At 42.1% G+C, this 17,019-nt stretch overlaps 1 protein-coding gene across 1 annotated transcript; it reads right to left on the bottom strand.

Annotated features, from left to right (window-relative positions):
* Positions 1-3,218: 3,218 nt before the first annotated feature.
* Positions 3,219-16,723, bottom strand: LOC115136686 (immunoglobulin superfamily member 5-like). Its single transcript, XM_029672353.2, has 9 exons — positions 16,517-16,723; positions 15,734-15,813; positions 14,111-14,422; positions 9,013-9,312; positions 8,442-8,579; positions 6,622-6,646; positions 5,371-5,459; positions 4,981-5,051; positions 3,219-4,421 (listed from the first exon to the last, which is right to left on the bottom strand). The coding sequence occupies exons 2-9, from the start codon at positions 15,777-15,779 to the stop codon at positions 4,308-4,310; spliced, it is 1,095 nt and encodes a 364-aa protein (XP_029528213.2). The 5' UTR covers positions 15,780-15,813; positions 16,517-16,723; the 3' UTR covers positions 3,219-4,307.
* Between the last annotated feature and the right edge of the window lie 296 nt (positions 16,724-17,019).

Below are 17,019 nucleotides of genomic sequence, written 5' to 3'. Positions count from 1 at the left end.
ACCAGAAAATATTTGACGGCAAATAATTATTTGAGTGCACATGATGACATGAATCGTCCCCAAGGCTTAACTTGTACCACATAAGTCGAACAGCGCTTTCTTGCCAGCTACCGTTCAGTCATTAATGTGATTACAGTCTGTTGACACAGGGAAAGGAGAAAAACAAAGCTAAGATGTAAGAGTTGTCATGCAATGCTATTGCTATGATTAGCAATGCACCATTAGAGTATAGATAACACTATAATGTATGTATACTGTATAATAATATTCTTCCTAGAATGGCTAAAAGGTGACCTTGATGTTCATTCCATGCTCTTCCAAGATGTATCCCACTAGAGGGCTTGTTTTTATTCTGGTGATAACCCTTGTGCAACTAAAAATGTGTGTTTGGCTACGGCTAATGTTAATGGTAGGATATGAAATTGAATTTAACTGAAAGTACAGTGAGTCAGAGACACATACTGGAGGGAGAGGGAAGGCAGGGCAGGGTTGGAGATGCCTCAGAGGTTTAAAAGTGGAAGTGTTCTGCTTAGCTAGGAATCAGAAGGTGGCCATACCTTGACCCTGCTCCAAATTCAGCCACAACCAGTTAAAGTGATACTCTAGAGCTTTTGTATAATTTCAGCAAGTAGTTTTGAAAGTAGTGCTCACAAGCCAAAATAGGTCCATGATTATTTTTTAAATTCGTATGATTTGGTACGAATTCCTAAGTGCTTAAGATCCCGAATTGCATCTTCAATCAGCCACTGGGGTCTGGAGCAAAGTGAAGAAACATATACCAGTCTGCCTCTCTCAGAGATCTCTCACAGAGAAAGGACAGCCACATGCAGCTCTCTCTCTCACACTCTGGTAAAGGGCTGCGCCATCTATTTCTAAATTGCATTAATCAGCTAATTAAGAGAGCCTTAATTATGTTAACAGGGTCACGTCAAGGATGTTTTGCTCCAGTTGCCTTTAATAACCCAGACACATAATACAGTAGCAAAGGACTGGTTTTGGAAGCCTTTCACTCATGCCCAGGCCAGTGAAAGATGCACTTGAGAGCATTGGCTTTCAATAACGAGAGGGAGGCCATGCTAAGTTATTCATCAGCATTGGCCCTGAGAGGCACAAACCAAGCACAATTGTTTTATTTGCCCTGACCAATGCCAAGAGGGACAATTTAATTCAAGTCAATTACATCAAATCAAGACCCCTCCGGAAGAGGCAAAGTATTTAATGTCACTGGGGTCTAATATGCATGAATAAATATTTATAGAAATGGTGAAGAGCTCTCAGGCTTCACATCCTATTACTGCCGTATTATTATGTTAATATTGGAGTGACGGAGTTGCACTCATGTATCTACATTCATGGGTCAATGAGGAGAGATGAATCTGGTGCCACCTTGCCTTGTGTTTACTCAATAGTTACTCAATAGAATAACCTGTGTTTCTATATCTGTACAAGCCCTGTTTCTCTCCGGCACAAGCAGTTCAAGATTAAAAATATACTTACTGTATGTAGACTGTTTAAACAAGCATGCAATAGAGAACCAGAGAACCCTTAGCAAAGGCTCCATTTATTTATTCATACGTTAGAAAAGCCCCTTGAAGAGAGGAGTGTTTATTACGTAAGAGTTGCCCCCAAAGGCTGAGAGACAGGACGGCACCTGAGAGAGACTGTGCAACGTGACTGCAGCCTCACACAAGAACCTGAGCAGGTGGAGAGCTAAGAAAGAAAGGAGGAGAAGCAATGGAGAATGAGTGAGCGAGAGACAGAGATGCTGCCAAGATGTTGATGCTGGAAAGGCACACCTTGGGGTATCCTAGCGATATGAATACACCGTTGATGAAGGGTAACTGAAAACCTCAAGTGAGCTCCAGGGAGGGTAACATTAGTCTGGAAAACAAAACACAGAACAGAGTCATGTAATAGGCCTCTCATATCATGCCCCTCTTTGTGAACCCACTGGAGGATGTTTAATTTATTTAATAGCCGCTGCTTTGCGTTTGGTGTGGAAAAACAGAAGGCTGGGACAAACACGTTAGGGCTAGGCCACTTTCCTCTCAGGCACAGGCATTATGGGATTTTTAAGAAGGAGAAGATCTGTACTATCACCCATCTGCTGAAATAGAATTGCAGTGAACAAAACGCCACCCAATAAGGATGTTATGTCTTTCATTTACTTTCTATTAAAGGTTGTCACTCACTCTCTGACACCAAGTGGAATCTTCAAACTACAGGCTGCACAGATACAATTACTGTACAATTTACAGATAGACAAATTAGACTAGAAAACCACATAATCTGCATATAAAGAGGTATTAAGGTCAGGGCCCAAACATTTTGCTCTGTGGTGTTTCTGGCCCCTTCTTCTCCACAAAGGTCACAGACACTGACAAGTCAAATCAATGTGCTAAATGGGTCTATAAGAATGCATAAATACACTGAGATGTCTGTGTGTTTTCTATTTACAAAGCATAAGCCACTGATTGCATTCCTTGCCACTTTCCACCCCCATGCTGTTAAAAGATGTAACAAATCAAGTGCCTCGACCTCTGAGATAGAAGTCATAGGCATGTCATTATTTTTTATGCATGCCGACTCTGTAAGTGACAGTAACGCCAGTCTGACTATAGAATTGCTATGACAGGTTCATATACCTCTGCCACTCGTGACTATTCTCCTTTACCATTATAAAATGCAAATGTGATATCATCCCTTCTGCAAGAATATCCACATTCCAATGCATTGCTGAGCCTCTCTCTCACAGGAGCAGCAGCATACCACTCCAAGCTTTTCCATGGCTGTTGGAGCCGTTTCCTCTCCTGAAAAGGGAATTCATTGAGTTAGAGATATAAGGAGGCGAGGGGAGAGGTGCTAACACATATTGGACTACGGTTTAGCTGTCAAAATGATTATATGAAGAAAAGGGAAGAGGGGGGAACAAGGTTCTCGGACTAGCTATTGTTGGTGAAAATGGCTCTTTCAGATTAAACATTTTATGACACCCTGGTTCCGCCTTTGTGAGGGACAATGACTGACCGAACACTGTGGCTCTGCCAGTTAACTGGGGTTTGGTTGCTCCTTGGTTGCTTAACTCTATTCAGGGGTAGATAGAGACAGTGAATGGTCTTTCTATTAATGCCAGTAGTGTGTATTGAATACATACATTATTGAATCCCTTGAGTTCCATCCAGCATGGTCGTATTGCGTAACATACATTTACTCTCATATAACATAGAACATGCTTTATTTTTATATCATAGGCAGCTTTTGAAGAAAAGGTTTACATATCACACGTAATAAAAAGCCATTTTTGTCTTCCGTTTTGTTGAAAGTCACTTGTATCCATTTTCACAGGAAGGGATAGCATACATTATTAATGTTGGCATCATTCATCAATGAACACAGGAAGGTATCCCTATCCTATAACACCTCAACTGGAGGAAAATGCCACTAGAACACCTGCTGTCACTCACTTCCCAGGCCTTATCATTGACCATTGTGATGATTGGTCAATACAGACCCATGTAACTGCCGGGTTAACATCTACTTACAAGGAGGTCTTGAAACCATGCCACTATATCGCCGAAAATTGTCCCATGCTTTATCTTTTCCGAACCCTGTCACCTATGAAAATGTGAAACCTAGCTGAGCATTGTGAGGATGGTGAGTTGGCCATGTAACTGTTGACAGGAGGATTAACATAGGCTTACACAGATATCAACGATGAACCCATGACTCAGTGGGGTCCAGGCTATTGTGTTTCTTAATCCATATCACTAATATACCACAGTTGATTTGATACTCAAATGAGGACAACAGCGCTGTGCGCAGCTAGATTGATTTTAAACAACACTATACATCCTACACAATCTGACTATAACTATTATACAGCAAACTAAGAATCTTACACAGTCAAATCATAAATCACAGTGTGCACCTTATAAGATTAATCTGTTGTTTTCAGTCAGAAAGAGAGAACAACTCCTCCTAAAACCTGGGAAGAATATGTGAGTGAGAACAAAAATGTATGAGAGAGTCAGTCATCTGATGTCTTGGTCTGTGTGATCCCAAAAACTGTGTGAACACAAAACCCCGCAAACAATGTGTTGAGAGTTCATTCCATGGGATTAGGTATCCTCAATATGCAGTGACAATACAAAATGTTTTAAAAAGTTTACACCAAGTGAATATACCTACAGTATGTACAATAAAGTGTGATATATTTAATGAAAAGCATGTTGTGTAGCATAATTGGCAATGTTACACTAATGTAACAGTAAAAATCCAGCATATCTTGTTTGGATCCCATACGACGATCACACTGTAGTCATTCTTCTGACTGTCTTGGAGCCATCTCCACAGTGGTCAGTTGGGGCAGTACTCTCTCTGGTGGTTGGCGAGAAGTTACTGGAAGAGACAACATCTGGGATCTGGAATATAGAAAATGTGAATATTTTGTGACAGTTGAACTTTTGACCTTGTGCAAAGCTACTTGAAGGACAAGACAAGGAGAGTGTGGTTGCCATATCGTTCTCCCATCACCATTACTGATCATGCAACAACTCTGAACATTCCTTTGATCAATATTCCAATCAGCTACTGGTGTTATTTCTTAACAATCTTTATAAAACCATCTAAGAAGCTCCATTGGTTCATCAACATTGATGAACTAATATCCAATATATTATTCACTAACTTTAATCTACATTTTGAACAGTCAGTTAGTTAGCCTGTTATCATATACAGTACAGTGGGTCTATTATGAGTAAATCATGGGCCCTGGTTAAAACTAGTGCACTCTATAGCGAATAGGATGCAATGCAGTCATTGAAAGTTAACTGTCCTCCGGCCAGGGGAGGACGATCTGGGCAGTCCCTGCAGTCCCCGTCAATGTGAGAGCCTGGGAGGTGTCAGGAACTCCGGCTGCATAATGGAGACTGACTCTGCATTATTCAGCTGCAGTAAGTGGCCCTCTCTCCCTCTCCTTACCTTGTGAGCGCTGATGGAGTTCATCTGGCTGTGGGTTTCCCCAGTGACGATGAGGTCACTGCGGCCAGCGTCTGTCGAGTGAGAAACAGGCATTTACCTGACCTGACATCCCCTCTGACCATTTCACTGTACCACACTGTGCTCAGGGGAGGTAGCACGGTACAGCGGCTCCAACATAGAACATGGCGTTATTATTACATCATAGTCAATTATAGCCTCTAATGCTGTTAGTAGCCTATAATACTTTTAACAAATTGTAAAAATCACAGATAAAATAGAATAGCCTATCCATTCTGATTTTCTATTCCTACCTACCTCACTGATCTCATTAGATGTTGAGGATAATGTGTCTTAATGAGGAACAGGGGTATTTGTCACCCTGACTCTCACCTGAGTGGCCCTCTGTGGTGTATCCCAGGTTGACCTCCCCCCCGGTCTCCTCGGCAACGGAGCTTCTCCCGCTCTTTGATTTGTCTATCCTGTGGAAACCAAGAGGAAAAGCCCAATGGAAAATATGACCTATTCCTACAGATCTCAGTCTCCTGCAGCAGGAAAATGGTGTAACCTTGAAAGAAGCAACAGTTTTGTGAGCTTTATGTTGGTACTATAAATTGTTTTCTCTTGTGACTGCAGTGTACAGGCTATAGTGTTTATTTCCCCATTGTAATCTGCTGATACCTATGAAAAAATAAAGCCATTATAATTATTCAATTTATTTAGACTTAACAACTCTTCTGTCAGCGTGTTCCCTGCGTCAATAGTAAAATAGTATCATTAGGGACATTAAAACTGCTGACAAATCTACTAGCTAAGTTTGACCCTCCCTAGAGTATGCCGCACCAGTTTGGCACAGCTCCTTGACTCAAGCCCTCTCTGATCAAATCAAATCAAACTTGAGCGAATACAGAAGCATGCTTGCAGAATCATCCTTGGCACAGCATATGCCCTCACTTCATGAGAGAAGAGAGAAACTGTGCCTGGACTTCAAGTCCCCCTTCAGAGACTGATTACCTGGCTGCCGAGGACAAGTGTCAGGCAGCTCCACCAACAGTATACATCTGCTTTCAATTCCACAGTCCAGGGCGTCACACATTCCATTCCTATGCAAATTAATTTGAGTCTCCTGAATGTACATATTGTCATGAATTTCACTTGTGAGTTCAACTTGGATGTGTTATTGTGTATGTCTTGTTTTCTGTTTCATTGACAGCCATGTGGATATTTTTGAGTAAACTAGAGTTCCAGTCTTAATGTCGATGTTATAATCTAATAACCATCTAATGTTCCAAATGATTCTCACTTCTTTATTTAATTAACTATAAAATCCCAGTCCCAGTCTTTGGGTAGACTTATTTACTGATTTATGTTGAGTCCCAGCAGTAACTTGTGTAAAGGACTAATGGAATTTTGTATCAATAGGATGAGACTGTATTAGTTCCCTCTCACAAATGTTTTCCATAAATCGTTTTATGGATGGTTAGTCACGTCCTCGAAAGTAGCCACATTTGATCCTGGATCTTCATTCGTCAGCTCTCGCCAATAAAAATAAATATCTGTACCGTTTCAAACACTGTATAATCCCACATCAACAAGCAGGTTGAGAGGTTAGAAATAATGGCACAAAGAGCATCAAACTCTCACCTTATTGCCTCCGGTAGGCTTGATTCTGAAAGACAACCAAATACAGAAAAATACATGTCATGATCTTATGTGATCTTACATTATGGCTATCATACAGGATTTTCACTGTCTCAATGCTCAATCTAGGCCTATACAGTAATCCTGACCTTGCTTGTGGTTGCATAGACCACAACATCATTTAGTTTGCTCAGTGTCTGAAGCTCCAAAATAAAATCTTAGAAAAAAAGGTTCCAAAAGGGTTATTCAGCTGTACCAGTAGGAGAACCCTTTTTGGTTCCAGGTAATAACCCATTTGGCTTTCAGGTAGAACCCTTTTGGGTTCCATGAAGAAAGGGTTCTACCTGCAACCAAAAAGGGTTCTTCAAATGGTTCTTCTATAGGGTGAATGAGTGTATAAGAGTGTATGACAGCTGTAAATGCAGCTTTCACTCGTTTTGGGCCAGCACACACTCACTGTAGCCTGAGGTCACTTTAGTAATGTTAGAGTGAAAGCCTGAGCTGATTGTTAATGAATATTATCACACAGCATCATTACCTTTCTTAGCCCAAGGTCCTGGCCAGAGAGAAAACAATTCTATAACAATGGTGGTACAGATGGTGCCGGCCCAGGAAAAGGATAAACTCTTTTACAGGAGGAGAAATTGCCTCGTCCTTTATTGTTTTAAACCCACACTGTTCAAAGTTATTAAGGTGAATATATTTCATCCACATTCTGTCTGAATAATTACAATGCATACATTACTCTTCAGTGTGTTGGATTAGTTCAGGGAGCAAGACTGACTTGGAGCCATGCCATTTTCTTAAATGGGAAAAATACTGATTATGTTGATTTGACGCTTTGCTGCCTGGGAATTACAATAAGGAAAGCAGCGGGAAAGGAACTGTACCAAATCAATGACAGTGAAAAGATACCAGACTATTGTGTGAATACTGTAAATGTACTTAAGAGGGCACACCTGCCTTATTAAGATAATCCTACAACTGCCAAATAACGGCCCTGATTTGCACTGGTCTGAAATCAGTTGCAGGGATTAGAGCAGTCTAATGTATGACTCAGGGGCAAGTTTTGTTATCTCACACAACAGCCAGACGGCCGCCTCGTCGCCCACAACAACGATCACCTCTGAGATGGCTCTCCAGAAACTCCTCACCAACCATCTCTACTCCTAAAGCCGCCAAAGACTCACAAAACCTTCTAGTCACTGGTTGCTGGTAACCCAGAAAGACATTAATCCCAGGGGTATGATGTTGAAGATTTTTGGGGGTCACTTCAGAGACATGTTTGTGGATTGTGGCCCCTATTAGAGTCATAATGAATCAGTCTTGGTATATGTAACACCAGATCATAAGTCTGTTTGATGATAGACATAACTCTCAGATTATTCAACCTAGCAAATGAAAAATAAACTAAATATGATTGGCTAACTCCTGCCTAATGTAATTCTCACCCATATTCATGAGTCTGTCTACCTGTGTACAGAATAACTGCATTTCCATAGAGTGACCACCAGGAGGTGCTGTGTCCAGTGTGTCTCTCCTGGACAACTATCTCTCCATGGTAGTGCTCCTGTGTTTTATGGACAGGTGGGGGTTAGGCCAAAGCCAGCACTTTAGACCTGGAGCATTCTGCTGACAGTTGAAGTTCTGTATGTGTTCAAAAATCCATGACCTTGCCGATGCAGGTGTGGGGCACACTGCAGAATCACTACGTGTGACAGCCTAACTCCTTCATTATACTTTAATCATTGTTCCTGTGGGGGTGGGGGGGGGGGTTGGACATTTTTCACTGAGCCGTATAAAAAGAAAAGAAAGGTGCTTACTTGCTCTTCTCCTCCGTATGTAACAGAGGACAATGCAGATGCTTAGCAGCAGGAGCAGGAGCATGGCAGACACGGAGGCTGTTACTGCCATTAGAACAGCGCAGTCGTCGCATACATTCTCCACACCCACCTCTGCAACTAAAAAAATAAGGTAATTTATGAGGTTTAGTCCCAAAGAAGCTGAAAAATTGCATTATTCAATAATGTTTTAATCAATAGACTATTATCAGGGTTTGCTGGCAGGGAGAGTTCCGTCTTTTGTTTACGCAATTGAATGCATTTCAAGACTACCCAAACCACAGAGGGGAAACTCAGTGAACGCAGCAAATCCTGCAGCTCCCAATACTCTATTCATGTAGGATGACTTCAGAGAGATTGGGAACACTTTGCTCCACTTCAATGGTGATTAAAGCCTTGTGTCTATCCTGCAATGCCTTTCTTGTAATTTCTCTCATCACCAATAACAACTCCCCACCGTCTGCTTTCACTGATGAATATGTGGACATAGACAAACCCCAGCTCAGAGTAGAGAGAAAGAGTGAGAGCGAAAGAGAGTGTTTATGTGTCTCACCCACAGTCAGACGTACACTGCTGGCCTGGGGCGTGGGGAGGGCAGAGACAGAGGCTAGGCACTCCACATGAGAGCTCTCTGCTGCCTGGACGCTGAGGTTACTGGTCAGGTTGTAGAGCCCATCCACATCAACAGGCCCTTCAGTGCTGATGTTGTACTGACTCTGGTCCACCTCTCTGCCATTCACAAGCCAAGTCAGACTAGGCACTGGGTACCAGCCTACAGCCAGGCACTGGAACAGGATCTCTTCCCCCTTCAGCACAGTCACGTTCCCCCCTGTGATGGCCACATTACCCCTCTCTGGAAAGAAAATTGTAAATGTTTTGGGATACTGTATATATGTTTTTTTTTTTTACAGTTTACCAGGTCATTCTAGTCCATTGTGAGACTGATAGGGATTCTCCGATCGCAATATACCTGCTCACTTATAGAGGCTTCTTACTCTTCCTAAATTATTAATCGTGTGCCTCGAGGTCTCAATTGGCTGATGGGAGAATGCCTCTTTCCCCTCTCAGACACTGGCAACCAAATAAGACACTTAGACTGGGCGATATCGTCTGTGAAGTCTATTGTCTAGCAGAGTGAAAGGCAGACGGCGCAGCAGAGAATTGCTATAGATAGACGGATAATTACTGACGCTTTGTCGCTTTGTCTAACTGAATTACATTCAGGATCAAAGCTCTCAATGTTCTGTGCACAATGACGGCTCCCCCATTCGTCATAGGCTGCGCTTTCATATTTGATTTGGTGTCATATGCTGTAAATTGATGTGTAACTTTGATTACTCCGACTCCCCTATTGAAAAGGCTGTAAAAGGAATCTCAGCAGTGCAATAAAGTAATGGGGATCAGAAGAAGAAAGCAGCATCTCACTTCCATGGACTAATAAACTACTGCAACTAATTATGGATGGAAGATTGATCCATTTGAGGAGAGAAAGTCAGTGTCTCACAACATGAGGCTCCTCCCCCATCATCAGGGCTGAGGAGAGCAAAGGGCCCGTCTCCAGTGTAGATTTGTGGCTCTCCTCCGATGGTATATTTGGACCAACAGGCCACAAATCACCAGAAGAGTTGCTGACTGGTAACTGGAAAATGCCTAGATGCACAATTAATTCAAAGGCTCTGAGATCTTCTGCATCCACACTGGAGGACTTGATCCACCATGCACTATTGTTAATGGGTAGTGGTTACATACACTGAGTATATAAAACATTAAGACCACCTGCTGCTTCTATGACATAGACTGACCAGGTGAATCCAGGTGAAAGCTATGATCCTTCTTGATGTCACTTGTTAAATCCACTTAAAATCAGTGTAGATGAAGGGGAGGAGACATGGATTGTTTATATGTGCCATTTAGAAGGTGCCTGGGCAAGACAAAATATTGAAGTGCCTTTGAACGGGGCATGGTAGTAGGTGCCAGGCACACCGGTTTGTGTCAAGAACTGCAACACTGTTGGATTTTTTCACACTCAACAGTTTCCCATGTGTATCAAGAATGGTCCACCACCCAAAGGACATCCAGCCAACTTGACATAACTGTGGGAAGCATTGGAGTCAACATGGGCCAGCATCCCTGTGGAACACTTTCGATACCTTGTAGAGTCCATGCACCAACGAATTGAAGCTGTTCTGATGGAAAAAGGGGGGTGTCCAACTCAATATTAGGAAAGTGTTCCTAATGTTTGGTATACTCAGTGTATGTCAGTTATAATGTGTAGAATTGGCAATAAAGGAGGAATCCTGTAATATATTGAAGGCAATGGGTCATTGCTTTGTTCCCTCCTTTTTGCATGGATGACTTTGTTCAGGCTTTTAGCTGAGCTCTCAGTTTGCAGCAGGGCAAAATTAGCTGAATAATGAGAGCGGAAAGGGGAATATCTGAATATCTTGTATTGTGTAATGTCATCATCATCATCTTTAAAAAAAATGTTTTTTTTTTACATATCATCATCATTACCATCTCATTCATTTTTATGCTAAAATGTTGCAGAGTAAACATCATTAATACAATATTTATGTTTTCATCGCAAAATGAATTATTAATTTCACAGCTTTTCTTGTTACCAACCCATTTGTCTTTGGTCCAACTTTCCAATATGAGTGGAGTTTATAATAAGATTATAGGACTTGTGAAAAATGTAGAGGAGATATCAGCAACACCTCCTAGCATTGCTACTGTCCATACCAGCTTATCAGTTCTGGTGAATTCTGGCCCAGTGTATGGGTTGTAATCATTCTTCATGTTTCTTCATTTCTGGCTGAGTATTCTCTGTTGTAATTATTTTCCATGCAGGGCATCCCCAGAAAACCCTCGGAGATGATTCACTGGAATACTTTTGGCTTGGAGAAATAACAATTTCAGCTAAATCTGAGGAGGAGCTCTGATTCTTATCCTGCCCTGACTTTTGAACACTTCAATATTTGTGTTACTCAGTCTCTCCACACCTTCGCCCTTGTGGAACAGTCTATCTGCATGCTGTCAAACGTAGTGAAATCAGAGAAATGCACTGTGGTTACAGTGGCGCAAAGCACTGCATCAACGATAAGAAATTGAATAACGAAAAGGAAAACAGTAATGTCCTCAAGATCCAAATAAAAGTTCAAGAAGAGTATTTTCAGTCATTCATGAACTTGCTCCAAATATATCAACATAATATATCTGAACAAGATAACCAATAGTTCAAAGCACAGACAGTGATACTTTGAAAACCATGCCTGTCAAGGAAATCCATTATGTGAAACACCACCCTTATAACTTAGAAGATAACAGTGGTTTAAATCCTCCTAGTGGAACAAAATAATGGATACAGGGATAAAAATAATGGATACAGGGATAAAGGAAGAGGAGAAAAGAGAGAGAGATAGATGGAGGGGAAAGTGGAAAAGAGGGAAAGAGGGAAATAGGAAACGACAGATAGAGGGAAACAGGAAAGATAGAGGGAAACAGGAAAAGATAGAGGGAAACAGGGAGAGATAGAGGGAAACAGGAAAAGATAGAGGGAAACAGGGAGAGATAGAGGGAAACAGGAAAAGATAGAGGGAAACAGGGAGAGATAGAGGGAAACAGGAAAAGATAGAGGGAAACAGGAAAAGATAGAGGGAAACAGGGAGAGATAGAGGGAAACAGGGAGAGATAGAGAGAAACAGGGAGGGATAGAGGGAAACAGGGAGAGATAGAGGGAAACAGGGAGAGATAGAGAGAAACAGGGAGGGATAGAGGGAAACAGGGAGAGATAGCGGGAAACAGGAAAAGATAGAGGGAAACAGGGAGAGATAGAGGGAAACAGGGATAGATAGAGGGAAACAGGGTGAGATAGAAGGAAACAGGAAAAGATAGAGGGAAACAGGAAAAGATAGAGGGAAACAGGGAGAGATAGAGGGAAACAGGAAAAGATAGAGGGAAACAGGAAAAGATAGAGGGAAACAGGAAAAGATAGAGGGAAACAGGGAGAGATAGAGGGAAACAGGGAGAGATAGAGGGAAACAGGAAAAAAAAGAGGGAAACAGGAAAAGATAGAGGGAAACAGGGAGAGATCGAGGGAAACAGGGAGAGATAGAGAGAAACAGGGAGGGATAGAGGGAAACAGGGAGAGATAGCGGGAAACAGGATAAGATAGAGGGAAACAGGGAGAGATAGAGGGAAACAGGGAGAGATAGAGGGAAACAGGGAGAGATAGAGGGAAACAGGGAGAGATAGAGGGAAACAGGGAGAGATCGTGGGAAACAGGGAGAGAGGGGAAAAGGGAAAGGGGATACCTGGTCAGTTGTACAACTGCATGCGTTCAATCTAAATGTGTCACCCGCATTTAACCCAACCTCTGAATCAGAGAGGTGCTGAGGGCTGCCTTAATCGGCATTAACAAGTCGAGAAACAGTGATGGAGAAACATATGGAAAGAGAGATAGAGGGGGAAAAGGGAAACAGGGATAGAGGGAAACAGCAAAAGAAGGATAGAGCAACAGAGGAATACAAGGATAGAAGGAGGGCGTATCAGGTGAGGGATGACAGACTCAATCCTGGCTGGTATATCATTTTAATTATTTAACCTTTATTTAACTAGGCATGTCACTTAAGAACAAATTCTTATTTACAATGACAACCTACCCCGGCCAAACCCGGACGACAGTGTCCAAATTGTGAACCACCCTATGGGACTCCCAATCACATGTGATGCAGCCTGGATTTGAACCAGGTACTGCAGTGACGCGTCTTATAACTGGCGCTCAGGAAAGTGTCCTCCACCCTGTATTTATAACTAGCCCAATCGATTTCCATCCCACACACTCCAACAATGTCATACAGCCCATCAAAACAGCTAATGCAGCAGTCTTCCTTTGAGACAGGCCCCAAATGAATTCCCTCCATTGATATACACCTGGATCGATGTCCAACAACCAAATCAGCAGCTGTGAGAAAAACTAGAGAAAATCTACCTCGCGCATGAAACCCCAAACAAGTTCAAACAAAAGCTTTCAGTTAAAAGAACAAGCCAATATGACTTAGGAATACATTGAGTTTTTGTCTCTAGGAGTGTGTGGGTGGCATCATCAAGGATAAGGTTCAACTTTTTGTTTATTCTGCTTTTCCGCTCCTAGTCAATGTTAAATCCTTCCTTCATGTCTTCTTTCATTTTTTTATTTAACCTTTATTTAACTAGGCAAGTTAGTTAAGAGAAAAATCTTATTTACAATGATGGCCTACCCGGCCAAACCCAGACGACGCTGGGCCAATTGTGCGCTGCCCTTTGGGACTCCCAATCATGGCCGGATGTGATTCAGCCTGGATTCTAACCAGGTACAGTAGTGACGCCTCTTGCACTGAGATGCCCCTGAATAGTGTTGCCACTGTTTTGTTTTCTTTGTGTGTGTATGCACGTGTACACGTGAGTGTGCGTACATGTGTGAGAGACAAGGAGAGAGAGAGAATCCATAAGAAACTAAAATCTCCCTTCACAGCTGCCTTTTGAAATAATCTCTTGAAAAACCTTTGCAGTACAGTAACTGTGGCTCCTTTGTTTCTCTGCCATACTAAATACTGTCAGCCAGCCAGTAGGCAGCCACCTCAAGGACAGCCGAATGAGAAAAGCACACAAACCTTGAACAAACAGATCGGCAGTTTGCCTCTGGATGTTTTGGAGGTCACAGGTCACCTGCCCCTGGTAGCTGCGCTGGACTCTATTCAGTGTCAATTCCCAGCTGGAGAGCTGATTGGTGGAGCAGTTAATGGCGTTCACATTGGGGTTGTTTGAGAGAATACCGTACTGGGCTGAGATAGTCAACACAGAGCCACCGTTGAGGATCCACACCATCACCTGCCAGGGCTCAGCTGTGCTGCAGATCAGTCGGGCCGTGTCACCTCGCAGCAAAGTGATGCTTCTGGGATTCAGCTGCATCTGGGAATTCAACACTAACAGGGACAGACAGAGACATGGGCGTCAGAAGCATGGTGGTCGGGGAATGTGGGTGACATTGGGGTGTTGTGATAAAATCATGATTGAGTTATAATAGAAACCAATGACACATTTCAGTGTTTGAATCCCACGGAATCACTCTCTGATATGGTATATGAGGTGTGACTGTCTTGGTTGATTGTGAGGCTGTTAGAAACAAGCACGATCTGACTAAGATTCATCCTCGAAAAAGCATTGCATAAAACTGACTCAAGAAGACTTTTGAAATGTGACCTACTCAAGCTTATCTCGATCTTTCTTACCCCAAATTTGCATATACATATTTTGAATGCAGACAGAGGTGAAACATTAGTCACATGCTTGTCGGCTCCAGACAAACATGTTAAACCAGTGGGTCCAAATGAGGAGAGCGACTCTAAATCTGTGTCGACCTGTCCAGATGGCAAGCAGGATTTGGCTCGGGCAACCAGGATTTGCAGTGTAGAGTACAGACCAAAAGGACAATGTAAATTAGGGCCCATAGCAGCAGCAGGCAGCGAGTGGGCGCTCTCTAAGTAGCATTGCGCTGGGATGGGGAAACAAACACATTAACAGCTGAAGTGCCATGTTAGATTTAATAACCAACAAGACTGTGTACCTGGTTAAGAATAGATAGACTGTATAGTCTGCGAGGAGAAAAGCTCTGCTGTGAGACATTTACATTACTCTCCTTCTTTAGAAAAGTCATCCCCCAATTGAATTTCAGTGGTGCATCACAACTTAATTCCATTGATAAAGGGAGGTGTAAAGGGGAAAATATTAATGGGTCTGGTGCAACTTTGGAATATTAAATAATACGCTCATTTCCAAGTAATCTGGGTGACGTATAAATTGTTTGTGCAGTGCTAACTGTGTTAGCTGATATGGCCTGTGTGGAGTCATAACTGATGTATCCATTTGGGAAATTAGGTCTGAGAAATATCTAGGGCAGCTTATATAGCTCATACTTTTATGGGAGAATGAATGAAGGAATGAACATTTTCATGCTCTAATTTGAGATGGGATTCAGTGACACTCTTGTCCCTGACCACTATATCCTCCAACTAACAAGAAACACCACCAATTTGAGGAAATTAATTATGCAGAGCACATATATCATTAGGAAGTTAATTAGTGTGCCTGTGGGTTTAATATCAAGGGGTTCAATGATCAACCACATTGTGGTGGTGGTGGTGGTGGGGGGGGGGGGGGGGGGGCACAGGCAAATGAGTGACTTCTGATATTAGAATCTAACCCAAGTGTAGTCCTTGTTGGTATGAGAGTCTCACCCTGAGCCACACAGGCCAGCAGTATCAAGGGGATGAGGTTGTCCATACTTTCCAGAAAACAGTCAAGCCATTGTTCCAAGCTGAAATGACACAGAGACAAGAGAGTGAGATAAAAAATACATTAATGAACATGTGTTGATGGTAAACCTTCATTCATTACAGAATGGATGTGGCAGTGTGTTACAGATACAATCACGCACACCATGTTGGCAGTCAAAGGCAGTAATCTTGATTGCTTTCTTTTCTAAATTGGCAGGAAAAACATAATTTATTTTGTGTAATGAATTTGTCATTCAAATTTACACATCTACTACCTCTGATTAAATGTACCAAAAATAAATCAAGGTGATTCAAGCTGTTTTTCCGCTTCAGAGAACGTTCTTCTCATATAAATAAAATTGACTTATCTCAAACAAGAAAATCACATCCCTAAAGTTTGTTCTCTAATTGTTCTATAATCCTTAAGGTATAGTTTGAGAAGATACAATCTCAGTAAAATAGAGTAAGTCCCAAAAAATATACTGAAGAGATACACACCGATATGCACTATAACATTTGTATTGTGTAATCTCGATGCAACTTCTCAACCCTATATCTTGTAATAATCGTAGATATCCAATAAATCATCCCTTATATTATATATTTATGGTAATATGCAATGTTTGTCCTCCTATTGTATATGCTAGATACCACAGAGCTGCTATATCCCACAGAAATATGTTGACTGGGTGAATTTATTGTTGAACAAAATACATATTTTTTTACAGTATCTATCTCACTTACCTCAGTGTGAGGATTTCTGACAGGTACTGCACCACTGGCTGTGAGAGGAGGAACGCTATTGATGATGCTTCTGATATTCCCTCTTGTGTGACGGTTGTGTACTGTAGCTACCATATCACCCAAAACCAGCCTGTTAAACATTACCACAGACGAATGGGAACTTTGCTCCCTGCCTCGAACAAATGGTGGCAAACATACATCATGACTCACTCCCACAGTCCCAGTGAGAACAATGCCATTGAAATTCCCCCAGTCTACAGAGGCTTCATGGCAGCTCCCCTCCCTCTTCAGGAGAATGGGTCTGGACAGACATCATGACCTGTATGTGAATTTAGAGGGAGAACATTGATCACTGTAATGCCAACCGACCAAAAGTATGCTGTGTTCCAAGGGAGAGCACATACGGTAAGGACTCTGAGACCTCTGCCGATTTTGATTTGCAAGGTATGTCTTCAAAAGAGAGCACCAAATATCACATTTCTAGGACAAATTTATAAAACTCA

Source organism: Oncorhynchus nerka, linkage group LG11, assembly GCF_034236695.1.
Source record: "Oncorhynchus nerka isolate Pitt River linkage group LG11, Oner_Uvic_2.0, whole genome shotgun sequence".
Classification (NCBI taxonomy): Eukaryota; Metazoa; Chordata; class Actinopteri; order Salmoniformes; family Salmonidae; genus Oncorhynchus; species Oncorhynchus nerka.
This window is presented reverse-complemented; position numbering and strand designations above follow the sequence as displayed.